This window comes from Hoplias malabaricus, chromosome 12 (assembly GCF_029633855.1).
Source record: "Hoplias malabaricus isolate fHopMal1 chromosome 12, fHopMal1.hap1, whole genome shotgun sequence".
In the NCBI taxonomy this organism is placed as follows: Eukaryota; Metazoa; Chordata; class Actinopteri; order Characiformes; family Erythrinidae; genus Hoplias; species Hoplias malabaricus.
The window spans coordinates 28216335-28234934 of record NC_089811.1 but is presented as its reverse complement, the minus strand read 5'-3'; the positions used below and the strand labels follow the sequence as shown (position 1 = coordinate 28234934).

At 38.0% G+C, this 18600-nt stretch overlaps 1 protein-coding gene across 4 annotated transcripts in view; it reads right to left on the bottom strand.

The window, feature by feature from the left end:
* zmym2 (zinc finger, MYM-type 2) overlaps nucleotides 1-15507 on the bottom strand; it is a 28397-nt gene extending 12890 nt beyond the window's left edge. For 2 of the 4 annotated variants that reach the window (XM_066686541.1, XM_066686545.1), the window contains exons 1-6: nucleotides 14804-14880; nucleotides 6554-7418; nucleotides 3202-3490; nucleotides 2946-3108; nucleotides 1412-1624; nucleotides 405-552 (exon numbers count right to left, since the gene is read on the bottom strand). In XM_066686541.1, the coding sequence (XP_066542638.1) occupies nucleotides 405-552; nucleotides 1412-1624; nucleotides 2946-3108; nucleotides 3202-3490; nucleotides 6554-7400 (1660 nt within the window). In that variant the 5' untranslated portion in view covers nucleotides 7401-7418; nucleotides 14804-14880. Of the gene's footprint in view, nucleotides 1-404; nucleotides 553-1411; nucleotides 1625-2945; nucleotides 3109-3201; nucleotides 3491-6553; nucleotides 7419-14803; nucleotides 14903-15446 lie in introns of those variants that run through there. The other 2 variants (XM_066686543.1, XM_066686544.1) reach the window with 2 other exon arrangements.
* Between the last annotated feature and the right edge of the window lie 3093 nt (nucleotides 15508-18600).

The window sequence follows — 18600 nt, the reverse complement described above, 5'->3', positions numbered from 1 at the left end:
GGATATTATGTTCACATACTCCATCATCTGGTTTTACCACTGTCTGTAAATTCTGGTGTAATGGATGGAACAAGAACTATAATATGTGGTGTCAAACAAAAATGAAACATACACTGATCAACCATAATACAGAGACATTATGATTATCTCCTTGTTTCTGCACTCATGGTCCATTCTCCACTGACCATTCTGGGTGTTATATGCACCTCACCATATTTGCCTTGCTTAAGTTAATTTAGAAGGTTAAGTATAAAACACATACTAAATTAAACAACAAATGGTCAGAAAGTCTAAAATCACTTGGCATATTATTTAATGCAAAACAAGCAGAAGTAGGATCACAGGCTGCACTTGTGTACAGTGTATACAGGCTAGGAGATAAAAGCAAATAAATCTGTACGTACTTTGGGCAACAGCAGCAATTTTGCTTTTAGTCAAACAAGCTGTAGAACAATAAGGCTCCATGACTCCACTGGCTCCAATGCCTTGAGTGACATCAAATGATCTGCACATCACCTTACAACCACTACACTGTGTCATCTTTCCATGAGTCTGAGGTAAAATAAATAAAAATGAAGGTTAGCGATTCAAGTTTAAATTCCAGTTCAAAGCAAAGTTACTGCGCATATTATACTGACAAAACACCAATACAGTAATGAACCATTTATCCCACAGATCTGGTGAATAAAAAATGCAAATGTATAATAACTAGGGGTGTCAGACAAAGTAATAAAAAATATATAGCGATTAACTACATCTCATGTAGTTAAAAGCATTTAATCACAATTAAACACTTCTTATTTGGTTGCAACATGAAGACAATAAAAAGAAAAGGTTAAAAAGCTCTCCAGACCATCTCAGACCAAATGACTGAGATGACAGAAGCAACCTGCGACTCCAGCAAGCCTCACATTTTTCAACTTTGAGAATTTGTCTGCAACAGTGAAATTGCTTGAAAAGTCACTTGGTATAAGGGCAGCATAAGAGTGAGGTTAGAACTGCCCTCCCAATCGACATATAAGTGAATTACTGTGAAAATACACAAATAAATAAATGTAGAAATATGTGGAAACAAATCAATAATCAGGCAGAAATCTGAGAATACAGACAATATATAAACTAGGCACATTGCATGACAATTATATATTTGTTAATTATTATTTTTTTATATAATTTGTTCATTTATTTATTTATACTTAAGTCATTCTCTGACCTCCATACTATACCACTAAATGTTAAATACAAAATTTGGGGAGGAAAAAAGGAGGACACCCACAACATAGAAATTGGAAATCTATGTTCATTTTAAACATGATTTGCAAAGGATGATTTTAAATACAATAAAAATAAAATCAACACTTAAGAAATCAACAATGCAATTGCAAGAGTCACATTTAAGAACATGACTTACCTGCTTGTAGTCCCTGACACAGTTCTGACAGCAGAACCGCTTCTGCTGCCCATCAATAAGTAAAAAGTGATTTGCTGTGGCACGGCTAGGCAGGTAGTTCCCACACTGCTCACAGCAGTTCATAATGAGGCCATTAGCCATACGGTAGCGGTTAAAGCAGGCATCACTGCAGATCTTATGGGTGACATTTTTGAAGCTAACCTCATGACGAATCTGGAGAGGACAATCACAAGCACACAAAGTTCATTACGTTATATATAACAATAATAAATGATATTAAAATAATGACTATATATTAAGATTTATTATTATTATTACTAATATTATTGTTACATATACAATAGGCAGCAAATTGAGAATTTTATTATAAAAGTGTTTTTGTTTTTTTACATCATGAACGTCACCTTTAGGAAATGTAGAAACTAGAATCTCAATTTTTTTAATATTTCAAGGGAATGCATTTTGCTGCATAATAAAATAGCAAATTTATATTAAAAAAGGCATTCAGTTGCTAGTACATTGTAGAGGGCAAAACACACAAACCCCTACCATGTACATTTTAATCAGCTCTCTGTAGTTCTACAATCATTGACTGTTATTTCCTGTTTCTCTGCATACTTTCTCATCCTCATTTCAACCTGTTCTTTAATGTTTTGGACCTCCACACAGTTATTATGATTTGAGTGGTGGGTATTTTTCAGTGCTGAAGTGACATTGTCATAGTGGTGGTTGTGGTATAGTGTGTGCTCTGCTGGTACGAACGGATATCAACGGCATTGCAGCATCGAGTTTTTACTGTGTGTCACTGCTGTACTGAGAATAGTCCACCGAAACAACTGGCCAACAGCGTCCTGTGTCCACTGATGAAGGCCTAGATGATGACCAATACAAACTGTGCAGTGACAGATGAGAGTGTGAGAGAGATCTCTCTCTCTCACTCTGCAGTGCTGCTTAAGTGTTTAAAAACTGTGTCCACTCACTATGACACTCCTACCTTTGATCAACCTTGTAGATGTAAAGTGAGAGACAGTAGCTCATCTGTCATTGCACTATTTGTATTGGTCATCCTCTAGGCCTTCATCAGCGGACACAGGACGCTGTTGGCCAGTTATTCTCTCAAGATCAGACTTCAGGTTTCTTATCTTTCAATGGACATCAGTGTAAAAAGATTTTATTCCAAGTACCTTTGGAGCATTTTTATTTGTCCATGTTATTTCACTGGACAGCAACAGTATTAAGAACAGTGGCGGTGATGGAAACTAGACATCAAAATAACCTCACATTTATTACTTGTTTTTAAATGAAACACTGTATACAGAATTTCTCAAAAAAGTGCTGGTTCACTAGTCATCAACATTTTCAGACCATGAATTTAGTTAAATGTAATTATTCAATAATGCAGAGATTTAACATTATTCTTTTAAATAAAAAAAAAATCAAATTCATGAAACAATATTAGTGTAAGCATGTAAATGTGGGGAGAAAAAAAAAACCATATCAAATCAAAAATGCCAAGACCTGCTCCACATCTGACCTCTGTGAGTTTTCCGCAGACAGTGCACTTGGTTTTGAGAGCATTCTTCGGGGGATTCTGTTTGTTTTCATACGCAGCCAGGCAGCCAGTGCTGCAAAACTCCTGAAATGATTCACTTGAGTCCACTTGTGCCACAATTGTTCCTTTCATACTTGTAATGTCCCTGGTTTAAAGACAAAAGAAACTTAGCATGTTTTATCAAAGAACTCGCTTGACAGAATATATTCAAACACAACTTCACTTTTCAGATTCTTACTTCTTGCACATGGTGCAGCTCTTCTTGGGTGTGGGCTTGTGGGAGAAGGCAGAGAGGCAGGTGGTGGAACAGAACAGGTGTGAGGAGCCTTTGCGCTGATAGGCTGTTTGGCCTTTCTTCAAAGGCTTCTTACAGTTTGCACAAGTGACCTTCATGGTTCGTGTAGGTTGTTGGGACCCTGAGGAGGACTGACCAGGAGGTTTGGGAAGAGAAGCTGCAGGTGAGGGAGAGTCTACACCAGGCTGTTTCTGATTACGAGGAAAAGATGCTGACTGAGAGATCCATGAATCTAAGAAAATTAGAAAAATTAAATTATGGTTTGTAATCATTATTATTAAAGAAGTTAAAAATTTGTCAATTTCTTGTAAGAGAGAAAATTTAAGATAACCAAGTTCACATTACAAAATATATTCATCATGACATTATATAATTAATTAGGTCCAATAATAAGGAGCAAGGCTAAATTTAAAATAGAATCAGGTGACATCACATACATTCATTTATTATTTTGTAAAGGTATACCAAAAGTGTGGGGATATCTGCTCATTTAACATTTCTCCTGAAATGAAGGTGGTTGTGCCCCTTTGCTGCAGTAAGGATTTAACTAGATGGTGGAACATCTGTACAAGGATCTGATAGCAGCTAGCCACAGGAATACTTTTAAAGTCAGTAATGATATTGGATGTTATTCTGGGTATTTAAAACACTCAAAAATGTACTGAACTGTACTCTAACTCCAGAGACTGTGTCTGTACTGCCCAGTGCCTGAAGGGTTTTATAACAAGCTGAAGGTTGGGAACTTCAAGCTTGCACATGGCTGTGCCACAAATTCTTTCATGCTTTTCTATAAAAATTAAATGTGCATGCACATATATAGAGGTGTTTGTTCACACATGGGTATACCTTAAATTAATGTATTAAAAGTAAGGGGTACGCAACTAGGGCTGCAACAACTAATTGATTAAATCGATTAAAATCGAGTGTTAAAATAGTTTGCAACTAATTTAATAATCGGTTAGTTGGGTCCAAGTTATTGTACACATAGGTACAGTTTGAAAAAATGTCAGAGGTGGTAACAGCAGAGAGAAAAATGTATGACTCAAGTCAACAAACGTATGGGAACACTTTACATTAAAGCCTTCAAAGAACAGCGTTAGGTGCAAAATGTGCACAGCTGATCTCGCATGACACAGCAGCACAACATCACTGCATGAGCATCTGAAAAGGAAGCCTGTTGGAGCTATGTGTGAAAGAGATTAAGTATAGTAAGTTAATTCTACTTTTTCTCTCACGCAATGTTACTAGAGCCTGCTAGAGTAGTTAAACAACATTTGTTTTTCTTAGTACATTGATATTACACTCGCGTTTAGCGAACAAGCCTTTGCATTAATAAAATTAATGTAACAATTGGGTTAATTCTTCATGTAAACGCTAATTTTTAATAAATAGTAGGTTGTGTGTACCTTATACAATTACAACATTAGTTCTCTAAAATCTTAAATATCTTAACCATATCTGATCATATGTGTTAGATGAATTTCCCTTTTATTCTCAGCACTTGGTAGCATCACCCAATATCCATTTATGTAATTTCAATTTGCCTGCATTGTTGCCTGCATTTTAGATCAGTAGCTATTAACTTAAAAAAAGATGTATGTTCATATCTACACTTTCTCTCTCACCTCAGATAAAAACAGCCCAGCATTGCTGACTATGTTTTGAAGAAGATCTGCACACTACAGCAAGCAGCTGTTCTCACTGATGGTATCGTGAATATGCTAGCAACAGACAGGAAACCAAATTTGGCTTGTCTTCCTTTTTATCCGATTAATAATTGATTAATCGAAAAAATAATCGACAGATTAATCGATTATCAAAATAATCATTAGTTGCAGCCCTATATGCAACCCTGAAATGGATTAAGAGGAAGAGATGCTGATGAAATATAAACAGTGTCCCGACATTTACCTATGGTGTATCTCCCCAAAACATTTAGCGTATGTTTAGTGAAGGAGCGCAGTGCCACTGCACAAATCCATAAATGAAGTGCCCTTATATAAAGCATAAATATAAATAAATACAAGGCAAAAATAAGAGGTTCCAGAGTAGATAAATTATAATTAAATTATCTTTCAATAAAAGATAAATGAAATGATGCATAAAACTAATTAAATGCTAAACAAAAGAGATGAGTTTTAGTCTATTTTAAATGCCTAAATCATTTACTGCCCTCATATCTTCTGGTAGATTATTTTGAGTTTGGGGCATAATAACAACACTACCTCTGTGTTTTTCAACCGTGTAGAACACTGCATCGATTCTGACAGACTACAAGAATGCCTGTATGTTAACGACACTGTCCAGTGTTAAAAGAAGATATTTCAAACCATTTCAAGTTTTGCTGCAATGGACTCTGATATGAAAGCATCAGTAGAAACGAGGATGGGCGGGCACATGCAGACGATGGATGAAAATCTAAAATGGATTATGTTGGTGAAACCAACACAGTGCTTGGAGTTGGTAATCACAGTGGTCAGCATTTTATGTTTTAAAAATTCAGCTTCAGAATTGTATTAAATGTCATACAGAGGACTTTTAATTTGAAAGGATGTGCACAGGAATTAGAGACATTTTGACACCCTAACTAAGGTGACCAGGTGAGTCGCATTTTAACATTTACGAAGTGTGAAATCCATTTCAGAAACACTGTGCTTGAGAAAATCTCTAAAGCCAGAGTCACAGCATTAAAAAAAAACATTAAAACATTTTCTATCAAAATATAATGATATTGAATTATTGTCTAACTCTAGAAGCATCTTTATAGAAAAATTAGCCTAAACGTCTCAAAAAGTGTTAACGTCATGATCCTGTTTGGTCATAATTTTGCATGTGTTTGAACATTTTATTGTGTTTGTGAGGACTTAATGTTATTAAGATGATGGTACAAAAAAAAACAAAATTGACCTTGTTGGAGCATACACTCCCAGAAGCACTGCTGATTTTTATCACATCAAAACACTTGGTTCTTTACATTAAAAAAAAGGTTTCTTTCCAGAGTTGCATTTTGAGTCAAACGTGCACAAATCAATAGAAATAGCAAGCTCCACAAAGACAAGAATATAAACTTGGATGTGCATGAATGCTAGTATTTGCCCATGCTGATAAACCTGCATCTGTTTGTGTACATATGGGCAAAACACTGCTGAGGGAATGCTAAATCCATGATCCTCCAACCCACCCCCTTCCTTTTAGGGGCTTTGTATGTATGTAATTACATTTCATTAAAAAGCAAGATAAACCTGTGTGTTAACACAGTAGACAGAGAATTAAGTAAACTATGTATATACATTACCAGATCTCTGGTGGGTTCCTGTCTCTCCATTCTGAACTGGCTGTGTGGCTGAGCTAACACGTCCTGGGTTGAATGTGGGTGATGGTCTGCTGGCTGATCCTTGGCTCTGCTGAGCCTCTGGGTTCAGACTGAATGCACTACTGATCTGTAAACCATTTTCTGTTGCCTCCAACTCTTCCATGCCAGGGCCTGCTTCACCATCCCCCTTCAGTGAGGTTACACTTGTGATTTTGAGGCTCATACCCTCTTGGGCACAAGAGGCTACTGATGTGTCCATTGAGGTTGATATGGCAACCTCTGATGAACATGTCACACCTAATGTGGTAACGCTGGCAATTTTGATTTCTGAGTCAGGTTCCGTACTACTCAAGGCACTCCTGGCCTGACTGGCCACCAGCGAGGAAGATCCTCTGTGCTCAGAATCTTCCTCATCGTCTATAACAATGGGCTCGCTCTGGGTATTCAGCGCTGTGGTTACATCTGCCGCAGAAGTAGCAGCAGCAGAGGAGGGAGGAGTGGTTGCGTTTGAGGATGCTGTTGCTGTGGTAGCTGACTCCATGCAGTCTGTGGTTTCAGCAGCATCAAGGGCCTCGACAGGTGTGGGGGTGTCGGATGGGGTTTGGGGCTGTATTTCCCCCAGAGAGTTTTCAGAAGGCCCCTCTACCAGCACAACATCATCATCATTATCCTCTGGAGCTTTGGGCAAGTCTGTTGTCATGACACCATCTCCACCTTGCTGCTGTTCATGTGAGGATAGATCTGTTGAGGGCATAGTTTCCAAGGGCTGCTCCTCCTCCTTCCTTAAGGCCTCCTCTGCATCTGCCCTCGGTTCCAACTCTCCATCCATCACTTAGATAACCACCTACTGGCAGAAATGAAGATAGCAACTAAAAAAATGTACATAATGTGATAGTTTGTACAATACTTTTATACGGGAGGAAAAAGAAGAAAAGAAAACTTAAAAGAAAGTATAAAATTCAAGTTAGAAAAAAAAATCACCTGCAAACTTCCTAAAGCTTCAATTCAGCATCAGCCATTTCATTTGGCATCCAGTGCTGAATTTCTGCTAACAGTCTAATTATTGCCAAGAATTTCAACCAACAGGCTCCATTTTCTGGACTCCTTATTCTGACATGAATGGACTTTTTACATTCGAATAATATCACAGTTTCTTTGGCAACACTCATGTTAAATATCAATTGCATAAGACAACAGCACTGTGGTTACCATGGTAATAAGAGTACCAAGGGAGAGACTTTATAAAATATTATTAACACAGATGCAATTTAATGCAAAATGCTCTAACTAGAAAACTAAAATGTAAGTTCATGATAAAATTCCAATATATAATAAGCTGATAAATTAATCAGTCAGACTATATTATACTGTTACTCTCACACAGTAGGTCTGTCCCAAAACCTAGTGAGCTGCCTAGGTAGTCACCGACTGCATAGATGTTAAGCGTACGTTTAGCAATTTATACCCTTTTCACACATGCACACCAAAGAATTTCTCGAGAAACTCTGGAGTATTAGGTCCGGAGATGTCCCGGAACAGTCGTTCACACATGCAGGTCACAACTGGAGATTTTCTGCCTCAGGCGTACTCTTGCAGCGGTAGTTGGGCGTGGCGCACAGCACTTGTGTGCAGGAGAAACTCTGGAACATCCATGTGTGAAAGGGGCATTGTTTTCTCACAAGTAAAAGGACCATGTACAAGGTGGTAGATAGCCAGTCAGGATGCAACTGTCAGGATCCTGACAGCGAGGCTGATGCCTTAGACTCCACAGACTCCACAGACTCCACTTACCCTTTCCTGACCCAATAACCGAAGGCCCGTTTATCTACATACTGGTGGAGCATAAGCAATGACTTATGTCCAACTTAAAGGCTTGAGACTTAAGAAGCACTGAAGAAGGTCTGTGGACTCAGTCTGGCTAAAAAGGAGATACATCTCCTGCCAGGGTATTACAGACTTAGAAACGGAATATGAGCATTGGACTGGAAATGGGGTGGTCAAAACAAAAAAAAGAACTCAAAAATGTTGATCATACATGTGAATTTATCAAATAATTACTGATTAATCAGCACAAACGTTCACTGTAATACAAAGGCTGTAAGGGTAAAACATTTGTAAATGTTTAAACAAACTGAGCATGTGTTGCTGTGTTGTTTGCCTGCTAACAACTATGAACTTCTAGGCAATAGAAAAAAAGAGCTGTACTTTAAGCTAAATAACCAGTTTCACATAGCATGCATTTCATGCCATTTTACAGTTATTGTTACTGTTACAACAGTCTCAGCCAAAAATGCTGCACCCACAAGTTGACGGAAATACACATGCCCAGTAGCCCACCACAGTTTGGGTTAAAAGAGAGAAGAAAGCCGAAGACACTTCACAGGTATGAGAAGTTATCCTCCAAATATGTGCGATTTGAACTCAAGTTAGCTGGTAAATAATCTACTGTGGAGTGCTTATCCACAAGTGCCTGTTAGCTGGCTAGCTATGCTTCTAAACATGCGTCTTATTTTGCAAGATTTTTAACTTATCTGTTCCTCCAGTACAGGCCGGTAGGGCTGTACCATATTGTATTGTTTGTGATAATATCATCCTAATTTTGAAAACGCTAAAAAAAAAATCAATATATTCGGACTTGTTTACACAATGACGTCATGCAGTTACCCATAATACAGCATACGTTCCTTACATGAGTTGTTTAGGCACAGTAAGGTACGGTGGAAAGTGGATCTAAGGTTAAGAAATCTGCTCCAAAAGTGGAGTGACTTGGGTCATGTGGAGGTGGTTTGGTTACAAAATATCCGATGCACAATAAACCATGGTGTTATGTAAGAATATATTTAATTTAATCAAATTAATATAACATTTTTGTTGTAATATTGTGTTCCTGAAATTAATAAAAGTATAATTCAGTGTTGTGTTAATTATCGCCAAGAATATCTTTATCACCAAAATACCCTGAAATATCAGTATATTTTAGGGCCATATTGGCCAGCCCTACTGGTCAGTGAAATTTGCTCTCAGAAACATGTATCTGTGTGCAGTCGGGCTGTGCTGAGCTTAACTGTACAGTGCCAAAAACTATTCATTCATGAGGCTTACACAGCCCGACGGTGCAACCTCCACCCCAGAGTATTACTGTATATTGTGTTAATATTTTAAGATGGTATGAAAAATATGGATACTGCCCATCCCTACTGAGCCCTACTTTGAAAATGTAAAGAAAAATATCAATAAATATTGGTCAGATTTTTTTTTCCCTTGGTCAACATTTGGACATGGACTCCCATGAACATGGGAGTGAATAGTAGGCATCCAGAAAATTTTCATTTCACTTTACAGAGAAATATCTAGGCTTCAAAGATTTAACAAATAATTGCAGTATGTGTTACTCTTATAGAAACATGAGGCTGAGCATCTCTAAATTATAATTTACACTCCCTTTATGTACGTAAATGAATACATCTATTCCAAATGTTGTAACCAACACTAATCATATACTTGTGTCCTTTACGTTGGAGTGTTTGTTAAGAAATACATCCACTAGAGGGCAGTTCAGAGTCAAATATTTCTAAAAACAACAATAAACATGGCCACAGTAGCGGAAGGGTTTGATAACGTAAAAGTTATTACTACAAAAGTGGCAAAGAAATGCAGGGGTGTAAACGTGATGAGGTGTGAGGCCATTAAACACTGCCGTCTGTGGATGGAGTATGGGCTACACTGCACTTACCGTTTCAAAGACTAATACTAACGAAAAGACAAATATTAATGAAATTAACTAAATTCATTAATTAAATGAATTAATGTCCAGAAGATTGAGTGCCTATCTGTAACTGTATTTAAAGCTGAGCATAAGTGAGCATTAAGGGTTTGTTTATACTTGTCAGTTTAGGATCATTAAAAACAGACCCTGGTCCGACTGCTCTTTTGTTAAAGCTTGAGCACTTGTGAATTATGGTGTGCCTCAAACAAGCAGATAGAACACCTGTTCGGGTGGGTCTTGGCCTGTTTCTAAATGAATTCTGATGCTGTTCATTTAAAGGAACATTAAGTAAGATATTGTTTTTCTTTGCTCCTTGGGCTCCCCTAGAGTAAAATATTTACAGCACTGTACTCAAAGCAATTGGGAGGTGAGGCTAGTTTCCTACCCTCCTCCAATAGTTACAGTGTATTTTCTGTAGTGCTGGGCCCAGAGAATCAATGACAGATGCTCTATTCTCCCTATTATAATTCAGTGAAGCATCACAATGAATTTGAAGCTACAAATTTAAGGTAAAAATATTACGCAGTGTTCCTTTAAAGTATGAACACAATAAAAACCAAATGCATCCAAACAAAGCAAGTGAAATCACAAGACAACAGTCTACACTGAAAACAGCGGCGTACCTTTGTTTTGTGCAGCTGAGGAATTTCAGTTGCTGTTATGATTCCGTTACCCATTTTACAATTTTTTGTTGTGGCTCCACTTGGTAAAAATACCCCCAGGATTACATCAATCTTGTAAAGCGCTTTTGTCAGTAAATTTTGACTGTAAATTTGTCAGGTGTGAATGCTAAACAAACCAGAACTAAAATTTAACAAATCAATCTTTTCTTTTTGGTTCATCCAAAGGGAAGTGTATAAACAAACTCTAAATGGCACAAAATATGAGAAAGCGTGATGGAAAATGCATCACAATCCTTAAAGCCACAGTACATATGGTTGGTTGTTAAAATTGAAAGACCACTCATTACTGAGTATAAAATAAAATATCTGCTGATCTGTAAAGCACTGAAAGTTATTTAGTTTAATTTTCTTGCAGTTTACGCCATGTTACAAGTCGATTGTTTTATATTGTGATCCAACACAGCTGTCCATTTCCTAAAACATATAAGAACTGTTCAGCCATATTTCACAGAGACAAATTAAGGTGGCGCTACTACACCATCTGTTTTTAGTTCAGCCATATTTCACATTCCAGTTTGTGAACCAAATTTGGAACCATTCAGCGCGTTTCCACCGACAAACTGGTTCACAAACCAGAAAAATTTGTTCCCAACTAGACAAAGAACAGTAGGTTCTTCAGCGCGAACTGTGGCTGAATAATAGAAAATAAGCCAGGAATATGCTCAGTTTGTGTGTATTAATGGGGCTGTGTTTGGTGCGACACCATGCACGTTGGCCAGAGCCTCGACTCAGTGTTCATTAGTTCACAAGCTCAGCAGGACACTCAGAGCTCTGCAACATTTACACATGTATTATATCTCCGAGAGAGGAGGACTGCTGAATTTGTCTTATTTCACATGAGTGTTTGTCATTGGTGGGGAGACATTTTTGGTGCTTTTCCACCACATGGGCCTGGCTCTACACGACTCTGCACGCTTAAAGCTTGGCGCTTTTCCATTGGCAGGGTTCCCTGCAAAACCCCGTCTCTAACAGGAATTGCTGGTTTAGAAAACCACAACAGCAGCAGGATATAAATCTAGGCACTGTTCACTCGTTGTGTATTCGCATGTTGTTTTTGTGTTTTGGACGGACGGCTCTGCATCCCAGTTTTCACAGAGAAGTTTTACTTGTTGCACTTTCAGCTCTCACTGGAAATCTGGCGGCCATCAGCCCAAGGAGCATATAAACCTCTTCAAAACACCTCAAGGTAAAGTTACAAGCTGCCATTGAGTCAGATAAAAATAAATGTGAAAGCTGCTGTAACTTAGATTCTACAAGCGGCGGTTTGTGCTGGATTTGAATGAGCTCTGCATTTCGTGGTGAGCGATACATTTCTCTCTGGCCAATCAGCGCTCTGCAAGGTTTACATGTCAACATTTAGTACCTACTCTACACTATTGGGACCCCCGAGTGTGTTGGGACTGAAAACGTACCTGGTTCCAAGGACCAGGTACCAGATTTGGCCAGTGGAAAAGCAAAATAGCCGTGCCGAGTTGTGTAGGTTCCATGCAGAGGAAAAGCGCCATTTGTGGCGTTAGTGTGTTTATAAAACTCCATATACCACCGCAGAGCCACATTCAATTTCATGTGTTTATTCTAACCATTTACATTGAATAAATAAGTATTTGTAATTCTTAAAATCAACAAAATGTTCTTGGCCTTTGTTGTTTGGTGGTACATCATCTGGTATTTATTTTTTTAATAAAATGAAAAAGAAAAACACTGATGCTGGTGTTATATATTATGAACTAAAGTATCTTCTGCATGTATTAGTCCTGCCCTCCATGTTTTCTGTACAACACAATCACAAAAACCACATGTAAACAAAGACATTGATATGAACGTCTTTGGCTTCTCCAAACCTTCCAATGATGAGGGTATGTATTTTGGGCTTTTCTGTTTTTGAAATGCCAGAAACACCTCTGTGACAATGGCTCTATGGTTAATGGCAGTTTGGCAAAACTAGGCTTGCCTAGTTTCTCTTTGCTCTTGTTGACATAAATCTAATTCTGTAACATAGAAGACATTTCCATCACCACATTCTGATCACGTTTCTTTTAACACTCCACAGGAAATGGTGCCCTCTATCATCAGATTTACTTGCTGGGAACACAGCACAGCCTACTTAACAAAATATTCTTCCATACATTTCGTGTAATTACATATCTCCAACACAAAATCTGTCCATACCCCAAACTTGTTACCGTATTCACAGGGAATCTTTAAAGACATTTTCATGATATTTCATGACATAATTTGATACCATTCAAAAATAACCACTAAACACTATTTGGAATAAAACCAAATAAATTTACAGTGATTCTTATTTACGTTTCATAATGCTGGACAAAAAATGTATTTAAATAAGGAGAGTTTTTAACAAGCAGCTCATGTGTTTGTCAAGTGCTGAACTTATATATGAATATAATGATACCAATCACAAACTGCCCACCCCTAGAACCATGTCACATAACAGAGGTTGTATGGACTCGTAGTAAGTTCAGCAGCTTTGTGCTTGACATGAATCGAGATTTTATAGATTTCAAACTGGACCACAGACTCCTCACTTTTGTCCACCACTTTAACACACACTTCATTCTGAACTTGGGGCCAACTTAATCCGCACTGCAAAAACTGAAAAGCGCAGATTTAACCTAAATTCATAAGATTAAGGAAGAGCACAGTTTAAGGGCAAAAAAGCAGGGAACGTGTGAGAGTTCAGCGTGCTCCCACCCCTGGCCTCTTTTGCGCATGCAGCCATTGGATTAGCGTCGAACCGAGGGAGGAGAGCAACCAGACTGCGCCATTGTTATTACAGAGAAAATAAAACAGAAATGTCGCAAGTTATTCCCAAATTGTCGTAAATGGTCAAATCTATAAACAAAAACCACGAGGCAGGAAGACCAAGTGCTTGAATTTGTATAAATTCTACCAATTTAAACACTTTTCATGCTACTCAGGCCACAGTAGTGCCTTATTAATCAAATGGTACAAAACCATAACAGCACTGACGCTCGACTTATTGGACATTATTCACGACTTCAAACTAAGTTTGTGATGTCCTTACTCGTGAGTGAACGTTAAATTGGAAAGTTACCCCAAAGCTTTTACCCCGGGCAATCAGAAGCACATACCCGTGGCTACCGGCGGGGGCGCTCTACATTTCAGGGCATCAACTATAAACGCCTGGATACATTAAATAAACTAAAAGACCAACCATTCTGAGCTATATTGGGTCAAGCAGACATTGTACTATTTTTAAAAAAGAACTACCTGGAAAAGTAACTAAAGGATTTGCTAAGAGGACACAGACTGGCCTCTCAGAGAGTAGCACTGCCTCATGTCCGCCATTAGAGAGCGAGCGAAACAATACGCGGAGCAGAGGCAGCAGATGAGGCTGAAGTTGGCTCCTTATTCGAATTTTCCGTTCCACCTTAAATTTTCCAGCAGTTTTATCTGCACCATTTAAGGTGGAATGGTAAATTCGAATAAGGACCTCGCAAATACGGGGCCAACTTCAGGCGCCAGAATGTAAATGCTGCACTGTTTAAAGTGGAACTGACAATTCCAACAAGAAGCTGGAGAATAAGGAGCCAACTTCAGCCTCCACCACGGCGGAGAGAGGGAGAAAATCTCAGGCGAGGTAAAAACTGCCTGCCCCTATTTCTCCCTTTAAATTAAACAAGAGAACAACGCAGGAGATTCTAATTATTTCTAATGGGCGAGCTATAGCTCAGAGACAGCTGTGCAAAACTTTGGCCAATAAAGCGCGCTATAGCATCAAAACGCGTGTGAATTTCTTACCGGAGTAGAGCTGGAGACGGTAGAGCGCCACTTTTGTGCCTTGACATAAATTCTCAGGCGCATGCGCTAAAACGTACAGACGATCCAGGCGCGTGGGAGGAGGCTCGTGCCCGCGAGGGCCTTCATTATCGCGCACGCGCACTACGTCCTATTAACTTAAAAATTGAACTACTGCATACAGACATCGCTCGTTAATATTTATATTTCGGTACGTCACAGTCACAGATAATCTGTGTTACTGTAGGTGATTAAAAATCAGACCTGCACAAATAATAATGAAGTCAAAGTAGTGTAAATATTTGAACGGGTTTCGATATAGTTTCCAGTTTGATACGTCTAAAAGAAATACTAGTGCTATTATTACTAAAACTAGCCACACACACACACATTATATATATATATATATATATATATATATATATATATATATATATTTATATATATATATATATATATATACACATACATACATATATATTTTTTTTTTATCCTAGCACGCTTAGGATAAGGAACATTTCCATACAACCATACTATACGGAAAATCACATTATTGCGAATTTAAGGGCACGTCCGTGTGCATTAAACAACGTCCAAACATGGCGACTAAAGTGTAAATATATGTCTTTATATTACAGGTACATACCTTATCGTTGCTCTAACGCGGATAGCAGGCTCTTCACATTCAACAGGTTATCAGACTATCAGTCCAAATTGAACTCAGGGAAAACTGGTCTTAGCCATACATGAGGAGCTCATGTAATGCTCACATTAAATTTTTAAGTATTTCATGTGATATTTATATGTCATATTGTACATTAACCCATTTCCCATGTATGTATTTATTTATGTATTAATTAATTAATTAATTAATACTATGTAATTTACAGGCCTCAGCCTAATTTAATCGTCGCTCCAGCCACATCATTACACTTTTATCAACGTACACTGTGGGGCTTTTATTTTGAAAATGCACGGGCCGTTCACCACCAAATTGAATCTTTGGACTGGCTCCTTTAGGTGAATACAGAGACGCTTTGCATTGTCTAACAATTTAGATCTAGAACTAAATATAGCAAGGAAGGCGAGCTCATTATTTAAATCTCACTTTTTTATAGTCTAAATCACATTAGCAAATTGCTAGAGTTTTTGGAGTATTTGAGGGAAATGTTGAAAAAAAATCAGCTTTAATGCTTTAAGTATGCTTGAAAAATATGCTGTATATTAATGTCGTCAAGGTATCACGAGAGAATCCGTATAGAAGAATAACTGTCAAATTAATAATCCGTAATATATGACCACATTATTTTAAGATTTTGTCAAAAACGTAAAAGAACTAGAGATTAAATCATAGGGGTCAGTTGATATGTCCCCCTATTTATTTATAAATAAAATCATTAAATATAATTTTGTTAACTAAGGTCGAATATGATGGTGATTAACGACTTAGACCTTGTACAATCCAAAACAAATATCTTAAACTCATAATGTACCACTAACCATGAGTTTGAAAAACGCTTCCAAGCAACTGAAAAGAATGGACAGCCGTTGGGAGCTTGAAGATCCGACTCTTTATTGTGAGCCGAGCCAGTTGATAGTACTCACAGAAAAGTGCTGAATAGCGCTCTCCCGCGGTATTACTTCAAGAGAGATGAGAACCAGACCATACTATCTGAGGCGAATTAGGATTTCCCGCAAAGCCCAGTATGCCCAACTCCTGCGCGTGTTCTTTAGACAGTAGTATGCATTTTGAGGGACTGCGGACATTAAACTTTACCACTGTTCCAATTGTAGCTACCACGTGTACAACTCAAATGCAGTCTCCAGTAGTCATGGACATAAACGTACAGCCTGCAGACATTAATGATTTTGGAGAGCTGATATTGATACACTACTCTTTTTTGATAGTACTAGATAAATGCTTCATGAGCAGATTTTGCCCGACAACAGCACGAAAATTGTATTTGAAGGATATGGCTTTTTATGCTTTTGTGTAAAAACGGAACCTCTGTGGCTTAATGGTTAAACCATTACCAGAAATTCAAGCCCCAATACGGTGGTGATATACATCTACTCCATTCAGGATAAACGTCTTCATCTTTACCTTTCAACATCATGCATCTACACAACGCATACATTAACCAGTAACCTTAATGATGTGTCGTTTTATAACAATGCAGAAATTTACGAAATTGATTAATGAATGAACTGGTTCAAAGGACCAATTTAGAAAGAATCGAGTTATCGGTGACGGGATCAGAAAGAACCGAGTCTTTTTGGGCGAGTCTGTCTAAAAGCAGATTCCTTCATTAATACAAGACCATGTGCCATTACTCGAAATTACACACGTGGCTATCCGATTTGCGTGATCTGTCCGATTTAGAATGCGCATGCGCAGACCTTCAGGCATATAAACAGGAGCCTTTTCTCACTGTCTTTTACAGTTTTAAACAACTGGAGAACTGACAACCTGTGTTTATTTACAGCTGAAAATATCCGTGTAGATATGTTGAGGTAGCCTTCTGTTTAAACAAAACATGGCGAATAACGATGTGAGACACATGCCATTCAGCCAAAAATGTCTGTTTCTATTAACAATTATTCTCGAAGAAGAAATTAATAAAATAACAGCTACCAGCAGTGTACACAACCATGATGATCTGCGCATGCAGCCCAAATGTGGTAGCGACACACCCTCGTACAACCACGTGGTAGACCGTAGACCTGTTTAATTTGCCCCAACGCGTGGTCACGAGCTCGAAAATAGGAGAAAAATCTTATTATTAAGATATATTACTATTATATCATTATATATTCTATATTTATCTTTATTAAGATGGATGTGGTTGGAGTCATGCTTTTAAAAATCTTTAGTGATGAACAAAGCCTTGAGGTTAGCGAAGCGATCTTGAGGCCGGAGTTTCGCTGGTTCAATTCCTGGGACCGGCAAGAGAAAATTCACGGCTGAAGTGCCCCTGAGAAAGGCACATAACTCACAAACTGCTCCCCGTGCCATGAGGTGGCTAGCAGCCCTCTGCTCCGGTTGTGTGCATTCACTGCCCCTAGTGTGTGTTTGTGTGTTCACTACCACGGATGGGTCAAATGTAGACCACTAAGTAATATCACTAGGAATCAATAAAGGTGTTTCTTCTTCTTCAACTTGCCATACTTATATATAAGCACAAGGCAGGTAGTTAATGACAGGATGATTAATAAACAGTTTATTATTTTAAAGGTAATTTTACTAACAGCATTATATTTTGTCAAAAAGTATATATACACAGGTGCTGGTCATAAAATTAGAATATCATGAAAAAGTTCATTTATTTCAGTAATTCCATTCAAAAAGTGAAACTTGTATATTATACTCATTCATTACACACAGACTGATATATTTCAAGTGTTTAATTTGATGATTATAACTGACAACTAATGAAAACCCCAAATTCAGTATCTAGTCCTGTTGGCTACACAATCATGGGGAAGACTGCTGACTTGACAGTTGTCCAAAAGACAACCATTAACACCTTACATAATCAAGGCAAGACACAAAAGGTCATTGCTAAAGAGGCTGTTCATGCAGCTCTGTGTCCAAGCACATTAATAGAGAGGCGAAATGAAGGAAAAGATGTGGTAGAAAAAAAGTGTACAAGCAACAGAGATAATCACACCCTGGAGAGGATTGTGAAACAAAAACCCCTTCAAAAATGTGGGGGAGATTCACAAAGACTGGACTGCGGCTGGAGTCAGTGCTTCAAGAACCACCACGCACAGATGTTTGTAAGACATGGGTTTCAGCT